This window comes from Trichoderma evansii, assembly GCF_050947405.1.
Source record: "Trichoderma evansii strain SZMC 28006 chromosome Unknown GGI43scaffold_4, whole genome shotgun sequence".
NCBI classification, from domain to species: domain Eukaryota; kingdom Fungi; phylum Ascomycota; class Sordariomycetes; order Hypocreales; family Hypocreaceae; genus Trichoderma; species Trichoderma evansii.
Genome location: NW_028145202.1, coordinates 438,320 through 456,813, shown reverse-complemented (window position 1 = coordinate 456,813; position 18,494 = coordinate 438,320). Strand labels below are relative to the sequence as shown.

General features: G+C 50.7%; 5 protein-coding genes across 5 annotated transcripts; 3 read left to right on the top strand and 2 right to left on the bottom strand.

The window, feature by feature from the left end:
• The first annotated feature begins 1,427 nt into the window (after positions 1–1,427).
• Positions 1,428–3,374, top strand: GGI43DRAFT_284314 (uncharacterized protein). The gene has a single exon (XM_083201273.1). It carries the CDS (start codon positions 1,912–1,914, stop codon positions 3,307–3,309), a length of 1,398 nt encoding a protein of 465 aa, XP_083063139.1. The 5' UTR covers positions 1,428–1,911; the 3' UTR covers positions 3,310–3,374.
• Positions 3,375–3,774: 400 nt separating this feature from the next.
• GGI43DRAFT_284274 (SacI homology domain-containing protein) lies at positions 3,775–6,371 on the top strand. Its single transcript, XM_083201272.1, has 3 exons — positions 3,775–4,189; positions 4,270–6,002; positions 6,060–6,371. Exons 1-3 carry the CDS (start codon positions 3,964–3,966, stop codon positions 6,228–6,230), a joined length of 2,130 nt encoding a protein of 709 aa, XP_083063138.1. The 5' UTR covers positions 3,775–3,963; the 3' UTR covers positions 6,231–6,371.
• Positions 6,372–6,915: 544 nt separating this feature from the next.
• GGI43DRAFT_284254 (uncharacterized protein) lies at positions 6,916–11,504 on the bottom strand. The gene has a single exon (XM_083201271.1). It carries the CDS (start codon positions 10,797–10,799, stop codon positions 7,119–7,121), a length of 3,681 nt encoding a protein of 1,226 aa, XP_083063137.1. The 5' UTR covers positions 10,800–11,504; the 3' UTR covers positions 6,916–7,118.
• An 82-nt stretch (positions 11,505–11,586) lies between these two features.
• On the bottom strand, positions 11,587–14,980 carry GGI43DRAFT_397637 (isoleucine--tRNA ligase ISM1). The gene is made up of 3 exons (XM_083205130.1): positions 14,738–14,980; positions 12,341–14,668; positions 11,587–12,260 (listed from the first exon to the last, which is right to left on the bottom strand). The coding sequence occupies exons 1-3, from the start codon at positions 14,785–14,787 to the stop codon at positions 11,798–11,800; spliced, it is 2,841 nt and encodes a 946-aa protein (XP_083063136.1). The 5' UTR covers positions 14,788–14,980; the 3' UTR covers positions 11,587–11,797.
• A 114-nt stretch (positions 14,981–15,094) lies between these two features.
• On the top strand, positions 15,095–16,773 carry GGI43DRAFT_397636 (uncharacterized protein). Its single transcript, XM_083205129.1, has 2 exons — positions 15,095–15,396; positions 15,480–16,773. Exons 1-2 carry the CDS (start codon positions 15,162–15,164, stop codon positions 16,094–16,096), a joined length of 852 nt encoding a protein of 283 aa, XP_083063135.1. The 5' UTR covers positions 15,095–15,161; the 3' UTR covers positions 16,097–16,773.
• The last annotated feature ends 1,721 nt before the right edge of the window (positions 16,774–18,494 follow it).

Genomic DNA, 18,494 nt, shown 5'->3' with positions numbered 1-18,494 from the left:
CTTCACAACAGCCACAACAAAAAGAAAACGAACAGAAAATCAAGATTTGTTATTTCTACCCACACAGTCTTCGTCATCATAGTGTCATCCCGCTTATCTGCCTCTCCTTTTCTCATTTTCCTCTCTTCAATCTGGGGCACGCGGCGATACACCAAAAACAAGACGCGGCCAAATGCCCAGAAGCAGTCTAAGCCCACGTCCCCATCCCCGCTGCGACTTTGTTTGATTCCGGCAGTGCGCAGTGCCGATCGCTGATCTGCGCCAGCACGTTCGGTGCTGGGCTAGCACTGCTGCCAAAAGGGCTGCCCTGTGCTGGCCGCTAGTACCGAATCTGCTCACTTGGCTTTTCCTCTTTTTCTCTTTGGCTCGGTTGATTAGCCCCTTGTCTCTTAGTGGAGGCGGCTAATGTGTGGAGGTGGGACATGGGCTACAGATTATGGGGAGGGTACAGGTACATGTACCGGTACAAGGGCCTCTGTACCGCACACTTGGAGTTTTGGGGTTTTGGAGTTTGGGGGGCCAAGCTCTGAAATCGCATCCTGTTCCCTCGGCTTCTGCTTTTGCATATGACAATCTCGCAGCCTCTAGCTTCTAGCTGCTATCCTCTTCATCCCAGGTTTCCAAGGACACTACTGACGCCCATCAGCTTGGCTAGATCCCTCCGCCCGCCTCGTCTGACCAAAGTGTCTCAGCAGCTGTAGTAGATTATTATCACCACATCACATCCCAGGTATTGCAATGTCCGTATTTTATTGGTAGCCACACCTTAAAGGTTACATTCTACCATCAGGCCGCCATCTTATCGTGCCGGGCTCCCTGGTACGTCCCAATCCGTGGCGAGAGCAGCCGTCCCCACTTGAGTCTGCAAGACTGTCCATCCTCATTACGTTGCCTCACTAAGAGGATTTGCCTAGCAGTAGTGGCAATATACAAAGTATACATGGCAGATAGGAAAGAGTTCGGCGATTCGCTACGTGTGCATAGCAGCCTCTTACATCATTTGCCCTTGCAATTTGCTACTACCGGTGCTGTAAGGCTCCATCTTGCTGCTGCTACTCGTACTTTCTTAGCTAGATTAGGAATATAGCAATTGGCGGTGTTCATTGAATCACATTGGCTGTAAATCTCACGGCTTGCAGTCTCTGTCATATCATCGTCTGCTTCTCATCTTCTCACCGCCGCATGTCGGATCATAATCGGGGGCCATTGAACCCTGCAACTGCAAATTTTTCTGCAGATATCTCCATCCAGGCTTGAGCGTCTAGTCATTCTCCGCCATCGACACCGTCATACCACTGTGCTTAAGCGACTCCAGAGTCCCAATTTCGCGGTGGAGCCGCAACTCATCGGCTTGGCTCGTTTTGGCCCGCCTGGACTATTCTGATTTCCTCTTTGTACCATCTCTCATCTCGATGGTACTGCATTTGGGAATCGGGCTATGGTGGCGTCGATCCAGGTGCACCTACGCAGCCTCGCATTAAGCGTCTGTCTAACGAAATATCTTGCACATTTCTACTTCTTGAATGCTACAACGCCACGTGCCTAGTACCAAACATTATTTATCAAAGATACTGTTTATTATCGAGTTCCAAAATCACCAGTTATTCCCTTCTCGTCTCCAAACCTGGTTATAAGCCCCCCACGCACAAAAGCGACCAGGCCACTTCAAATTGGAGTCTCCTTTCTCGACTCCTACTAGGCTTGGCTTAGTAGCCTTGATGCCGTGTTCCGGCATCGTACATACAGATACCAACATCTTCCTACGCTGCCAAGAGAGGAAATCCACTGTCAACTCCAAGTGAGGAAGCTTCCCCTGTCGGCGAGGACGTCCCGTCACGTCCTGGAACAGCAGCTCACGTCACACGATCCATATTTCCAGGCCAGCAGTAGTTGGCTACAAACGACCTCACAATGTTTGTGAGAGACATAAGGCGCCTATTACTCTTTGTAGTGCCTATTCTCATCCTCCTCTGCACCATCCTCAGTTTTTATAATCAGTCACCAGCTCTATCTAAAGTGAATCAATGGATCCAGCCTGCCGGCGACAAAACCGGCTCCAATCAAGTCAAAGAAAATGCCGGCTTAACTCATGAAGAAGAAGCGGAAGTGCCGATAAGTTTTGGAAAGCCTGATGCTGCGGCAAAGGTTCCGTCGCCGTATCCTACAGGAAACAAGTCTGTTCCTCTCGATATTCAGACCTCTCACCATGAGATCTTCTCAGCCTCAACTTCAGATAGGAAATACTTTTCCATCGACTTTGTGGGCAAGCATAATGGCATGAACCCCAACATCATCCCTCATCCAACTCTGGAGAATACGTGGATTGTGGCAGCTCAGATGGTGCGAGGCGAGGATGAGCAAACCATCCATTTCACAGAACTTGTCTGTAACGCCGCTTTTCAAGGCAATGTCCTACGATGCCTTCAGACTCCAAATGTGCTCCCTGTTGTGCCAACAAAGGGCAGCAAGTGTGAAGGCGATCTCGTGTACTTCAACTTCAACGTCGGTCCTCATGATGCCCGTGTTGTGTACGGGCCAGATACCCCGTATATTATCTATGGCTCGAATTCCCAGTTCACGTGCTTTGGCCAGTTTATCCAAGACTTCCGCGAACTTGTTGACTGGAGAGGTCTGGAATCCGGTAACGAGGCTTTCTTTGTGGGAACTGAGATGCAGCGACCGCTTCCTTGGAATACCATCGAGAAGAACTGGTTCCCTTTCTGGGATCCCGCCGGCCAGATGTATATTCACTACGACGTCTCGCCTAAACGAACCTTTGCTCAAATCAACGCTGATGGCTCAGTTGGTCTCGATCTGTCAGTTCTAACCGAGACGGAAGATGCCAAATGCATTGCAAAATATTTCCCCCCAATCCTCAACCCTCTTGAGTCAATCCATCAGGCATCCAACTCGCTTAAAATTACCATGTGCAAGCGGACAGATGCTCTCTGCATTGCTAACGAGAGTAACACCTTCATTTTCACTATATGGCAGTACAAAACCTACTACAACTTCCACGGAGTCTATGAGCCCTACCTTATGCTCTTCCAGGAGCAGGCACCTTTCGCAATGCACGCCGTGTCGAAGAAGCCACTCTGGATCCACGGTCGCCAGCAGCAAGCGGAACGAGACACCTCAGACATGTTTTATGTTACTTCAATCGCTTGGAAGCGTCCCGGCGTTACGTATCACGGATACCTGGACGATGAGCTTTTCATTGGATTTGGCATTGAGGATAGGGAGTCAGGGGCCATTGACGTTACGGCCGAGGAGTTATTGTCGGGACTTGGGCTTTGCACAGAGGCATAAGAGGCACAGTATACCCGTTAAAGTGCCTTTTCTATGCCCCCGTTTTCTATATCTTACTCTTTTGCCCATTTTCAAGTTTTTGTAAAGCTATTTTTTCTTACTTTTGGTGTACTAGTACTATTTCAACTACCTAGAGAGAGATTACGAAGAGACGAATGAAACTTAATGTTAATCGTAGCCAATCCAAGACACAGTCACCCGACACCCGATGAATGCTAATATGATACCCGGGACGCTGTACGAGATACGAGCTCCTTAAAAACTCAATTCCGTTGTGTGAAAGGGAGAGGCGATAAGCTTTTTTATTTGCCCTCTTCCTTGCTCCTTATATCCTTATAATATCGCGTTGCCCCTCCAAGGCTCTATAAGGGGCAATGGCGCCACTATTCCCCCTTTTGCCTAGCGCCCCGTGGCTTCGCAGTGACGTTTTGCTGGCCACTTGTGAGGCGGTGCACTTCCAATATCCTTTGAGTTCTGCTGGCATTACGCATCTCCCCCAATCTTCATGTGATTGATCCAGAGCTGGGACGAAAACAGCTGAGCTATTCATAACACAGCAGACAGAGCCGGCAAGCTTTGCAAATTACAGACCCCAGAGAGCTGTGCGGATACAATCACCGGCGCTGAGCCTATACTCCATAGCTATCCAGAGCAATGGCGCACCTAGCGGCAGCTAAGCTGCCCTATCGCGATATTAACCTCAAGGTTACCAGCGATGCCTACACATTTACATCCCCTTCGTCGCCCGATGCGCCGTCCCTGGTGATTGACCGGCCGATGGGAGATATCCGCCTGGTCCAGGGCGGATTCAATTCAACGAAGCGAGCGACGCGCGTATCCAGCATCTCCGGCATTCTTGGCATCATCCAGCTACCACTAGGTCAGTCTCTCCAGAGCTTCTGGCTCATAGACTACGCCATTATTCATACGGAACGAGCTCTAACCATGATATAAATACAGACAAGTATGTCATCATCATCAGCAAAGCCAATCCCATTGGCAGGCTTAAGGGGCAGATGATCTACAAGGTCATTTCGACCGAGATTCTCCCCATGCGCGAGCGACAGATCCACGATCCGGACGAAGACACCTTTATCAACCTCCTCAAGACATTCTTGGCTCAGTCACCGCTGTACTTTTCCTACTCGACCGATCTGACCAACTCTATCCAGCGTCAATCCCATGCCGACACCTCCCGACCCCTATGGCTGAGGACAGATGACCGCTTCTTCTACAACAAGCATCTGCAGTCAGAGCTGATAAGGTTCAGGACCGCCGGCTCACGCAGCCAGCCTGGCCCGCAGCCTGCTACCGACCCCTACATCCTGCCTTGCATGTTTGGTATGCTCGAGATCAAGCAGACCAAGTTCAAGAGCACGCCCCTGACCATCATTTTGATCTCCCGACGCTCGCGATACCGTGGTGGAACTCGATTCTTTACTCGTGGTGTGGATGAAGAGGGCCATGTCGCCAACTACAACGAGACGGAGCAGATTGTCATTCTCAACGACAGCAGTAGTGGGCTGGGAGGATTCGCAGGCAGCAGTGATATGCAGAGCGGCAAGTTTGGCACGTCGGCAGGCCAGGAGGTGCAGATCTTGTCGTACGTCCAAACTCGTGGCAGCGTACCGACTTTTTGGTCTGAAATCAACAACTTGAAATACACGCCAAAAATTCAAGTGCGAAGTACCGATTCCGCTCTCGCCGCTGCAGCGAAGCATTTTGAAGAGCAGATCCGTATCTACGGGGACAATTACCTCATCAACTTGGTCAACCACAAGGGACGAGAGCAACAGGTCAAGGAGTCTTACGAGCAGATGACCAAGGCTCTAGTGTCTATGCCCAAAGAGCACCGAGAAGCTAACCGTCTCACTGATGAGAAGTTTACGACTATCCAACCAGGCTCGAGCCGCCAGCAGTTTGATCGTCTTCACTACGTCTACTTTGACTACCATAGTGAGACAAAGGGCATGCAGATGCACAAAGCTCACGCTATCGTCGACAGGCTTCGTGACGCTGTTGATGCGCAAGGATACTTCCGCGGCGTCGACATGCCGGGAAACAACGACGGCAGGATCGAAGCCCGCAGTCTGCAGACCAGCGTCATGCGCACAAACTGCATGGACTGCCTTGATCGTACCAACGTCGTCCAGAGCATCTTCGCTCGCCACATGCTCGACCGCATGCTGGTAGATGTTGGTCTTCTCGCACAAGGCTCGACATTCCGCAATGAGGATCCTGAATTCGAGGTTCTCTTCCGCAACATTTGGGCCGACAATGCCGACGTCGTGTCCACGGCCTACTCTGGAACCGGTGCCATGAAGACCGACGTCACCAGAACTGGCAAGCGTACCAAGATGGGAGCTCTGCAAGACGGTCGCATTGGTGTCACCCGATACTGTCTCAACAATTTCCTCGACGGTCCTCGTCAGGATGCATTTGACCTATTCCTTGGTGTATACCAACCCGGAGAAGCCAATGCTGGTACCAACCTCATCTTTGGCGACAGGAGGCCGATTCTCATCCAGGCTATTCCCTACATCCTTGCCTTTAGCGCTTTTATCGTTCTCGTGGGCATATTCACCCCGCGATCTCCCAATTCGAGCGTTCTTCCCATGCGTCTCTTTATTCTTTTTTGGTCCAGCGTGGTAGCTTGGTGTTTCCACTTTGTCTGGACTCACGGCATGCTCTATGTATGTGCTAATTCTCTCTTCTCTCTCTTGAAATTAGAAACTAACGCTTATTCGCAGGTTAACTGGCCTCGTCTGAACCCCCTCTCTTATGCTGTCGATGGCTACGCCGACAACTTCTCCAAGGCCAGAAAGGATAAGGTCATTGGATCGTTCGTTGCTAAACATGAGCGTGGATTAAGCACTGCCCGATTCATCAACGCCGAGGAGGGTAAAAAGAGGATTGAGTAGATTGTTCCTCCTACGACTTGGAGATGTGATCTTGCGGTACCTGCTTCCTTTCACTTCTATCCTTCTCTTCACCTTCTAATTTCAAGTTCCCTTCGTCGCTGTTAGACTTTGCTTGCAGACGCAGCGTTATTCCTGTAATCCTCCTTTTCATTATCCTCTTCTTCTGGGCAAGTTTCTCGTCAACAGGCGAGAAAGATCCCCCTTCACCTTGTCATCTTCTCCATTTGTCATTACTATTAAATTTTTCCACTTTTCAAATTCGGGAGTCGTAGTCCCTATTTATGTGCTGCGTTAATTTTGAAGAAGGAAAGAAAGAGTCTACAGTACACTTGTATAGACAGAAATTTTCTTTTTTATTTCTCAGCCGAAAAGATCAAAAAAGTTTGCATTGGAAGAGGATTTTACAAAATATTTTTAGAAAAAGATGTAGTCAATATATTTGCCTAATTGAAAATTTTAAAAAGTTGAGAAACGTAATTTGATATTTATTCATTTTAAAAAAAGGTATATTGTAAAATAAAGCGAAGACAGAGAGATTAAAAAAAAAAAAAAATGATGTCACACAGGAAATTTTTTGCTACCTCACTCCATGGCTATGCACCGAGTTAACCCTTCGAGTTCAAAAGACATAAAAGAAAAGGGACTGAACCCAAATTTGAGACTATAAAAGAATTTGAATTGAATTTGTGAAGGGGTATCAGACAGAAAAGAAAGTAGAAACAAAAAAAAATGGAGCTACAGCTACATGATGGCTGGAATTCCCGTCATGTTAATAATTGTTACGGAGCATGATATTGATGAATTTTTCTGATTTTTTTTTTTCATCCAAGACTCTTTCAAAGTAACATCTCTCCCTTTTTCAATAGAAGAGTAGTATAAAGCGTTCCATTATAGCCACAAAAGCCACTTGACGCCCCGCAAAACACCCTTCCCAACACCAAGGAAGACGCGCAGAATCACCACCATGAACCAGACATACCACATGAAGCCCACGAGCAGCCACTCTACAGTAAGCCAGAGGCCGCGCCGCAACCACCGGAATCTCCTGCGGCGTGTCTGGAGCATCTTCTCCATAGTATCGATGACGTGTTTAATCTTCAGAGGCTGGCCGAGCGCCAGGTCCCGGCTAATCTCGTCCGCTTCATCGGCAGCTTTGCGGGCCATCTCGGACAGGTCATCGGCAAGGTGTGTGCGAACTTCCCAGACACGCGTGCGCAGAGCATGAACAGTCTTGTCTCTGAAGTAGTCGGCAGAGGACTGCCATCGCTGGCCCCACGACTGGATGGCCACGCCCAGGGTCTGAGCGGCGAGGGGGTACATCTCACAAAAGGGTCCTTGTTGCTCATGAAGCTGGAGTCTGACTTGGACTTGATAGGGGGTAAGCCTGGCGATATCTGTCCAAGGAACGCCAGCAGGCTCTTTCTGAGAGGTGGCTTCGTTCAAATCAAGATTCTCCTTGCTAAACGGCTTGTGTTGCTCATACGCGCGGCGGTGCATCTCCATAGCCATAACACCGGAGCTGAGTATCAGAGCTCGCATCCTCGCGACTTCGCGCTTCGTAAGCTTCGCCGGGCCGTGTAAGCCACGATCCGCAATCGCCCAGCTATGGCCCAGCGATCGCCCATGCTGGTTATCCTTATCGCTGAGCGAAATAGCAGAGTTTAGGCGCTTATCCGCATCTCGGACTCCATCGGGGATATTGTTATTTAGTAAGGATTCGGGTTCGGAGACGTCCGAGTCTCCTCCTAACCGAAGTTTGCGTGATACTGGAGGAGAGGCGGACGATGATGGGGTTCGAATATTGATCTGAGGGGGCCTAAGAAGATCAATCTCACCGGGCCGACGACCAGAGTTCGCTGAGCCATCAGCTTTGGTGAGCTTCTCTCCGCCATTGGTAAGGTGGCGATAGCTGGGCATGTGACGAAATTCAGGCATCGCATCGAGGAAATGCTTGGGCTGGTGCTGTTGCCCGTCTTGGATCTTTGTAGAGGGCTTGCGCGACAGAGTCATTGGTGTTGATTTCCGCCCCCCGACTCTATCACTGTCGGACTCGTCCGTCGTATCGAGATCTGGGTTCTCACCAGGTCCGTCTTTCTTCCGTATGATATCTCCCAGCTTCGAAACACCGCCCCGGAGCACATTATCGATGCGTGGTCCCTTGAACATGCCTCGTAAGCCAATGCCTTCATCAGTTCGACCCCGTGTGCTAGCCATTGGACGGAGATTCTTGCTGCTATCTGAAGATATTAGCTTTCCAGCAGGACTGGACTGACGCCTGCCTTTGCCAAGAGTAGATGTCGATCCTGAGCGTGCCAGATTGGTTTCACGTTTCGAGAGTCGGGTCTCTCCATCATCATAACCGTCATCCAACAAAGTACCCCCGCGAGCTTCACCATTCTTGTCGCGCATCATTTGTTTAATCTTGTTGATGGGGTTTCTGGTAGGAGATGCCGATCGGCTATAGAGTGGTGAAGATTCAACACTGGCAAGCGACTCGGACTTTCCATTGCGAATGGGCATAGCCTCTGGTGAGTTTGTAAGTGAGAGTCGTTTCCCTGGAGAAATGGAATGGTGTTCGACACTCGGGCGCGTCAAAGATCCTTGCTTCAACTTGTCAAACGCTGCAGCTCTGCGCTCGGAGTCGCTGATTTCCGCTAAAGAAGAGCCTCTTCTACTATTAAACCGAGATGGAGGATGCTCAATACTTCGGTCATCAGCGCTCTCATCATGGACCAAAGCCGACTCTTCGAGTTCCCTTTCGCGGGCCTCGCTGGCCACCATTTCCATCATCTGTTTTTGGAGTAGATCATTTGAGTTGCTAGAAATAGTTCCCTTACGAACGATCTTCGCCCTCTTCTTTGGCTCGCTATCGCTGTCACTGCTTGAATCCTCGGAGGAAGAATCCTTCCCGTGGTGACCGCCGCCGCCGCTTGCATGCCGGTGGTGGAAGCCTTTGATATTCTGAATCTTCTTTTTGGCCCGTTCCTTGGCGCTACTATGCGATATCTCTGAGCGGACTTTCGACAACCCAAATTCCTTTCCTTCGGTAATGGTTTCGGTCAACTCGTTGTCTCTCGTTGTGAATGGCGAGATCTTGCTGCTAGATTCCTCTATGTCTCGGGATAAAGGTCTGCTCAACTCAGAAGATATTTGTGGGAATATTTTACGCCAATGGCGATCTTCAATAAGATATTTGTGTCCGTTTTGTTCCAGCCAATATGCGTCAGCGATTACATCGCAAGGATCCAAAAACCAGTCCACTCTGGACCGTCGAGGTCTGGTAGCAGTGTCCGCAGGCGAGAGCAGCATATCCGCCTCTTCGGCAGAATGGTAGGGGGGGATAGAAGATCTATCGTCAGCAAGCGGCGTCCCCCCCATTGACACATGTTGATAGACTATGTCAACCCACTGCCTAACGCCGTCTACATCGCTGAAGCCCTGCCGCTTTCCATCGATGACCTTCCTCTCACGAGCCCGCACTTTGCGATTTCGAATATATTGCAAGGGGTTGTACTGCCGGCCTAACGTTACAGCGAGCGCTTGGTGGCCTGCTCCAAATGGAGAATCTGGTGAGCTACCCGATTGCGGCCTCTCGAGACCCGGCTTCAAAGGAGGTAGCACCTCAAGCAGTCGTCTATACTGTGCCAAAAGTTCGAGATGTACCTTGGCCTTGTGCGCTCTCGCCAGCGTCGACGCAGAGAACTGCCACCGGTATTGCGGATCGCCCTCGAACGAAGATTGAAAATTTCCGCTGCCTCTCGATCCAGGAACCAGGACTCCGGACGATGGCTCTTGTAGTAGATTAGGGGTTTCCGTTCGTGAAAACTTGCGCTGCTGCTGAAGATGTTGTCTGATGTTATTCGAAGAGCTCCCGTCCGGTAGAGGAGCGAGTCGTGGAGGAGCGGCCGTTCTATGACCGGTTCGTCGAGAAGCAAGGCGTCGAGATTCGCTCAGGCTGAGCGCCATATGCACAATCTGAGACGAATCTAAATCGGCTACAGGGTGCGGCTCTTGGTGGTGCGAGTCTGCAAACATCCTGCCCTCGGCCGAATGCCCAGTATTCGGAGGCGAGTTGGCAGGCTCTCCAGATTGCCGGATAGGCGCAGAGCTCTGTCGCATGCCCCGTTCAGGGCCTGAACCAGCCTGGAAAGCAGCAGCATCGCGTCCAGCACCTAGCTGCAGCTGTGGTATCGGAGGAGCAGGTGCTTGAGGGTGAGCAGTCCGCTGTCGACGAGATCCCAGCAGCCGTCCTCCTCCAAAGGCGTCATGTAGCAGAAACCCGCCGCCTAGCCGGCCCTTGTGCTTCTTCTGCGCTCGCTCTTCCCGGTGTGCGTGTCCATCGTCCGCATATGTAGAAACCTCGGTGTGGCTAGAGCTCATGGGGTCGTGGCTATCGTCGTGAAACAGGTCGTCGTCGTCCCGCTGGCTAGTCGCATTGCTTGACTTGCCCATCTCGTGGCTGCTGTTCCGTCGGCGCTCTGGCGTCGCAAGGCCATCTCGTCGTCCGTCTCGGTGGTTAGCTGAGAAGTATCCTGCAGACCGGGGCGCAGGCATGTGATGATCGGCCATTGCTTCGGCACCGGCACATAGTCGCCAGCGCCGCCAGCTCTAATGCCCTTTGTTGAGTCGTCCTACTGTGGGCTCGAAGGCGTAGGACACATTATTAAGAATTACGGCAAGGATATAAAGAGAGAAGAGGAATAAGGAGAGAACGAAGAAAGAATTAAAAGAATTAAAGAAGTGTAAAACACAAGGGAGTTTGAGAGACAAAAGGGGGGAAAGTTGTAATGAGGGGTGTTGCAAGTTCCGCTACCTGTAGGGATAGGAAACAGGCGAACAAGCCGTTCTGGTGATGCGCATCAAGGCCTGGCAGACGATGCTCGCGCGGCCACTAACCGACGCTGAGATTGACTGATCGCCCGTTAAAACAGCGAAAAACTCTACTAGTAACAATAGCGCCTCGCCCTTGCGCGCGTCCAGCAGAGATGATCGCCCAATGCTTCGACTTTGCAATGGCGACAACGAGGCGCAGCGCAAGCCAAGATTTCGCTTTGGGACGCGCAGCTTGGGGCTAGTATTTCCAGTGGCTTTGGGGGCCCTTTTGCGGCTGAAGCTCGGACATTGGGGCCTCCAATCTCCAAATTTGCGTGAATCAAATCAAATCTAGCGAATGCCTGGCGGGTCTGTCCCTGCTTTGGAGGTGAGATCCGGTTTTCTTAGTGCCCAGCATGTCACTGACACACTCAATCGTGCATGGAGTGGTGCAAATCGCACATAAAATCATGCACAAGCGCATCTCGTCACGTCAGAAGCCTATTTTTCTTGGCAAGTATGATATCAACAACTTTTTCAGACATATCGAATCATTCGTGCAGTAGTGGGTTTATTTATTGCATCTACATTCTCTTTTCTTTATTTTACTTTGATATTTATTTCTTTATACAACGCATATCTATCGTACAATCATTATCCGGCCAACATATATGCCAGGTACATATATGAGGTACCCATGCATACCTTGTACTCTACTTTACAGATTCTAGAAGAAAAAAGATCTACAGGGCACATCAGGCTGCCACAACCTCATCGCATCGTCCGCACAACCCCTCCTCCTCTTCAGCAATATATTTCCAGCACCGGGAACACTTGCTTCCCTTTGGTGGCAACACATGCACAACGCCTTGTACGCCATCCACTGTAAACTCCTTTGAATAGCACCAGTCGTGTCTCTCAGGCGCAAGGGAGCTGTTCAACTCCACAGATGACACCACAAACATGGTGTCCAGCTCGTCCAGGTACTCCTTCAAAACGGTCGCCAGTCGGTCATCATTCACAGAGATGTTGACAGAACACTGGAGCGAGCTGCCGAGGGCTTTCGATTCTCGGCCCTGCTCCAACCCCGCCTTGACAGCGTCGTGCACAGCAGACAGGATAGGCAAGTCTAGGCGAAGCTGCGCCTGATCCATCGTCAGGCGCGCGGGATCAATCACACGTGAGTTATAAAGCTGCCGTGCCGGATTTTCGAAAGACCTGCGGGGGGTTAGCTTCTTGTTAGAGAAAAAAGTTCTCCAGGCACCAGTGATGAGAAATCATGTGCTGGCACAACTTACAAATCTTCTGCCATCCATGTTGGCCTGTGAGACCAGGCTTCCTCCACCAGCATCGGCGTTATCGGTGACAGCATTCGCAAGAATCCGATCAAGATGGGCACCAAAACACCGCCCCCGTCACCGCAGTAAAGACGATCCTTCAGCGCCTCCAGGTAGAATGCAGAGAGGTCCGCCGCAATCCATCGGTTAATCAGTCCCGTAGCCTTGTGGAATTCGTAGTTGCCATATGCCTCCCAGACTTGGGTCATGACATCCTGAAGCTGCAAAATAGCAATCTGGTCTAGCTTTGTCAACGGCGCCTGGAGTGCAGGCTGATGCAGTGACCCAAGCAGCATTTTCAAAGTCGTACGGTACTTGATCAGTGCACTGTGAATCGGCTGCAAGATGGATGCTCCCACGAGAATGTCAGATGTAAAGTCGCTGCTTGCGGCCCAGAGTCGCAGGGCATCGGCGCCAAGCGCATCATATCGCGTAACATTGTCATTTCCTTTGCTCTTCAAGGGAGGCAGAAGCTTGCCTTCCATGATTTCACTAGGACCAATGGTATTCCCCAGAGACTTGGACATTTTCTTGCCTTGAGCATCAAGCGTAAAGCCATGTGTGATGAGTATTCCAAAGGGCGCCGCAATGTCAGATCCTTTCTTGCCATCTGCTGTTTGAGCGGCCACAAATGTCAGGAGACTTGACTGGAACCAGCCTCGGTGCTGGTCAGAGCCTTCAAGATAGACATCCACAGGGCGTCCAATCTCTGTCCAGCTACTTCCGCTGTCAAACCAAACATCCATTGTATCAGTTCCACGGCGATATTTTCCTTTTAGCGATGGTGCAATCCAAGACGCATCGTCTGGGCTATCTGAGAACCAAGCATCCGACGTTTTTTGTTCCATAACAGAAATGATATGTTCGATAGATTCATCCGTCATAACCGCGTTTCCTGTTTCATCATAAAGAGCTGGGATAGGCACGCCCCAAGATCGCTGTCTAGATATGCACCATTCGCTCCGACCTTTGACAAAGCTTTCCAAGCGGACTTTACCAGACTCTGGGACAAAGCGCACCTTGCTCAACGCCTGTAGAGCATCTTCCTTGATGCTTCCAACATCTGCAAACCATTGTGCTGTAGCGCGAATAACGACAGGTTTCTTGGTGCGCCAGTCATACGGGTACTTGTGTTGAAGTTTATGAGTCCAGAGCACATCTTCCCCAACCAATTCCAGCACAGCCTGACTTCCACCATCAAGAATAGAGGGTGCAGACGTTAATTTTTCAGGGTCATCCGGGTAAGCCTCAGGAGTAAAGTAGCCTTCATCCGTAATAGGTGCAAAAGCTTCAATGTCCAAAGCCGAGCATACTTGGTAATCCTCTTGTCCATGCCCAGGTGCCATGTGAACCAGACCGGTACCAGAATCAGCAGAAACAAAATCAGCATGAACGATAGGCTGCAAAGAAGAGGAAGCCCCCCTCAGCTTATTCCGATAATGTAGACCTTTAAGTTGTGAACCAGGAATCGATTTCGCAACGAGCACCGCGGAGGGGATATTCTTTTGTACCTCTTCGACACGGCTTTCTGCGACCAAGAGTCCGTCATTTCCGATTTTCAGTAATGCATATTCGAGCTCATCATGCACGGCGATCGCCTTATTGGCAGGAAGCGTCCAAGGGGTAGTTGTCCAGATAGCAGCGTACAGTTGTCCTTTAAAGTCGCTCAGTCCAGGAATTGAGCTCCAATCCGACATGATGGGGAATTTAACATAGGCAGCAGTCGATACATGATCGTCGCGATACTCTAACTCTGCTTCGGCCAGAGCCGTGCGTGACGATATTGACCAATAAACCGGTTTATGCTTGCGATAGATGAGGCCACTGCGGACCATCTTCTGGAACACACGAAGCTGCCGGATCTCAAAGGCCCGGTCCATGGTAGTCCATTTGTTTTCCCATTCCGATGCGACCGCAAATGACTGGAATCCCTTCATCTGATCCAGAATCGTCTTGCTTGCCAGACGCCTCGCAGACTCTCGGATCTTAGGCGGGCTCAGTCCCTTTGTACCACTCTCCCCGAGAGCTTTCATCTCAATTGGAAGACCATGACAGTCCCAACTCGGCCTATACATGACCCGTCTACCTCCTTGCACCTGTATCCTATTGATCATGTCCTTGAGAATCTTGTTGATCGCATGGCCGGCATGCAACGGGCCGTTGGCATACGGCGGGCCATCATGAAGCACAAACGGGTTCTCTTTGGGTCTATTGTCGGTCTGCCACTTGTAGAAGCCTTCAGTACTATCGCGCAAAAGTTGCTGTTGAAACTTTGGATTCGGTCGAGCTCTGTTTGTCAAAGGTTAGCAAGCTACTATCTCGAAATCGTATCTTGACCTGCGCAGAAAACCAGCTTACGGGAAGCTTGAGCGGGGCAGCCTCAGCGTCGATTTCCATGACTTTGACATTTTCGTACCAAGACCATGCCGGATGACTGGTACGCGCTGGCCTCGGGGCCTCACTGGGCAGGATGCGGCGTAATTGGCGTCTTGACAACGGCAATTCCAAGAAAATGAAGGTTTTTTTTTTTCTTAGCAGCTATAATATCTCGCGACATGCCACCACACCCCGCGCCAATTGCGATCCATTGCTTCTAATTGGGCGCCGTAGCGGCAGCTTTACAGCGGCCTTAGACCCTGTTTTTTAGTGGACGGCGTGGGGCAGAGCCTCGATTACATCACTGGCGAATGAAGCGCGAGCGTTGACAGCTCCCTTTTTCAACGTTCACGCTTTCACGATAAGCAAGCATTTGTAGTATATAAGAAGCTGGCAGAGAAACAGAATGGCGCCCATACGCCGGTATCTAAGAATCACAAAATACTCTGTCCTTGAATGCAGGATATACTTGGACAATCCGGCATTAGCACAATCGTGGCTTCTTAATCCTCGAAATCCAATTCTCCCACAAGTCATCGAAGCCATCCGGCCGCTCGTGATACCAAAGCTCCGTGAAGAGAAAGAAAGAAGTAGGAAGAAGAGCGCCAAGAAGAAGATAATTAAAGATGTCATCGTAAAGGGTATACTTTCTCCCTCCCTCTCTGTCTTTCTTAATACATTATTACTTGGAATGAGCAAAGTAGAAATCCTAACTTGCTGGCAGATGATTTTGAGATTTCCATGTTCTTAATGGAAACAAGCACGCGCCACTCTCTACTCTCAAAACACAAGTACTTCCACGACAAAGGCCCGTCTACAATACAGTCCAACGCATCCAAGCTTATAGCGGAAACAAATTCCAGCCCCATCGATGTCGATGCCAGTGATTTCGCGCCAATCCGCATTGAAGAGGACAGCGACAACGAAGGCATCGCGCTCGGCGACATCCCTTCAGCCAACACTCGCCGGCAAGCAAAGCGCCAAAGGAGCAAAACCGTCGAAGATGAGGACGATGAAGATGGATTATTCGTAAGTTCCGACAACGAGGACGACGACGATGCCTCGGTTATTGATGTGGACTCCGACACTCGTCGGCCAAAACGCCTCAGGGGCCCTATGAAACCGCCCGCATCAGAGTCTGAGGGGCAATTCCACGACGACCACAAGAAGAAACTCGCAATGGACGTGTCATATGAAGGGTTTGCGATTTACGGCCGCGTACTCTGTTTGATCGTCAAGAAGAAAGAAGCCAAAACGGCGCAGCAGAACCTTGGGGGCCAGGCCAAGATGGAGAACTGGATCACGTCAACTCAGATTCCGGTAGGGGAGGATGCTGCATGATCGAAGCGAAGGAAGGGGGGTGTGTGCGGCTGAGAGAGAGAAGAAGAGAAAGGGAAAAATCGGCATTGGTAATGCCAGTTAGTATTGCGTATACTGGATACCTGAAGCTGAAACCGCCATTTGCAGTTTTTGTCATAGACACAGCTTCGCATATTACACATTGGCTCTTTTACAACGCCCATCGCCACACAGGCCATTGGCATTGCAAAAACTGCGTTGAATCAAGCTTATGCCATACAAGCACGTTTGAGCGCTCGAGCGGAGTAATGCTATGCAAAAAATGCCACGAGGTCGTCAAATCTACTAGTATAAATGCCCAGTCTCATGGCATGAAAGCTCCGGGTCAGATCAGACATCCTGGGCAAGACTGACATCATAACGGGTCCATGGCTGCGTTTGAGCGGTCCCTTTTATGGTCCCCTACCACATGTCTTGCTGTTTCATAATGTCCAGGTAGCCCTACTATTTTTCAAGTAATAAGAATTGATGGTTTGACATGCTCAGCATGCCTCGGTTCAACCGGGCAGCGGATCAACAAATCATCTGTTATCGCACCCATGCTCATCTTCAAACGTTTCAAACGGGCCATCCCGCTTCCCTTGCTTCCGTATTCTACCTACACCGACCTACCTGGACCTGTAGATGAAATAGTGGAGAAGAAGGCTATCAAATACTGCCCCCCCCCCCCCCCCCAGCACAAAAATATGGCGATATGTGCGGAGGTTATACTGTTCGCAGCGAATTGTCCACTCTGGATCTATCGACCTGGCACGTCAGGTCAGGTCAGGCTAAATTAAATTCCCGCCCTGCCAAGGTGCCATTCTCGTGTCTGATGTTGAAGGGGTCTCTCTTTCTTCCTCAGGTGAGAGTCTAGATCTTGGCCTGTTGTTTCCCAGGTGCTCCGTACGATAGGCTGGAAAGCGCCTTTCAGACCGGTGGGCTATTCTTCGTATGTAACTCACAAGGGCATCATTTATACCAAGCGCCGTGATTGGCCCATCCAGGCGAGCAGCCCGGGCCGTGATTGATTAATTGCCTCGTCTCGACTCACCACGTGAGGCGAAACGACAAGGCTGCGTCGCGTCTGATTGGTTGTGTCGAGCGACGGGAGCTGCCTCTGGCCATCTAGGGCGCATAATTCTGCATATTTGCTCCGTCTTTGTTGTCGCTTTTTTTCCCTCTGCAGCGGCGTATGTTTTTGATATCTATCATTTTCATCAGTTCGAGATAACGCACAGTAGCTGGGCAAGGGTATTTCGGGTCAATGGATCATGTGCGCATTTTGCTGCGTATGAGGTGGCATGTTCTAATTTCGACAAGTCATTGGTGCAGCCCGTCACGTCACCGCAACTTGTTTAGGTCATATTCTCCAGTATGTTTTCATGCGCAGGTCGCGGTAACAGGCCGCAGGCGGCTACGATGGCGGCGGACGGGCTGGCGATGCTGATAGATACGGCCGAGCACCGCAACATCTCGGCGGCTATCGTAAGACATGCTGGGCCAAATGTCCCCATGGATTGCATTTTGACCAGGTAGATTTGGCGGGCGGCAGTCTCTAGAGCGCCAGGGTGAGGGTCGAAGATGGCAGGTAAAAGGCCAAGACGCAATTGACATGCATACAGGCGTCCATCGTACGGTTTGTTCGCCTCTGCGTAGCATCGAGTAATTAAAAAATTATACAAGGCCAAGACCTTGGGGCATGCATGGCCCCCGCAGAGGGGTTTGCAGGTGCGCGCGGGAAGAAAAGAGAAAATTGTCGAGCGCTGGTTTGCCGAGAATACCGCGCGAGCTATGCAATGCATAATGTGATGTACGGCATCGCTACTCGCATGACAGGACCCCAAGATGCGTGGATCTTGGAGGTACATTGGGCACAAGTACCGTTTCTTTTTCTGTCCAGCCTCTCTTTTCGCGTACCTTGCTGCACTCCGCATCCTCCTCCGTATCTCGACGATGCGTTGTCAGACAAGACAAGCGAGTCCGTCCATCCATCCATCCTCCAGACCCCTGGCCGCAGGTGTAGCTCCAGCGGGCTCTCGAGCTGAAGCTATGCTAGCAGTCCTAGACCGTGGTGTGCGATGGTGTTCCTCTCGGCCACCCAGGCGGTCGCGCGCTACACCCTCCTAGCGGGCTCTCCCCTCAGTTGGCAGAGGCAGCAGCTGAAGCTATCGCGAAACCGACAGCCGTGGCTGCGGGCTAGTGCAGCAGCGCGGTTTCGCAATCCTTCGCTACACCAGGCAGCGTAAGATAAAGTTTACCGGAGGATCACTGTGCCGATGCCGAAGCGAGCAATCAATCAACAATCGTCGCCCCCAAGGCTGCAACTGCTTTGCATTGAATGGCAGCCTGACTCTTCCTCCCATCCTTTGCCAATACGAATGCCGTATTCGTTATACTG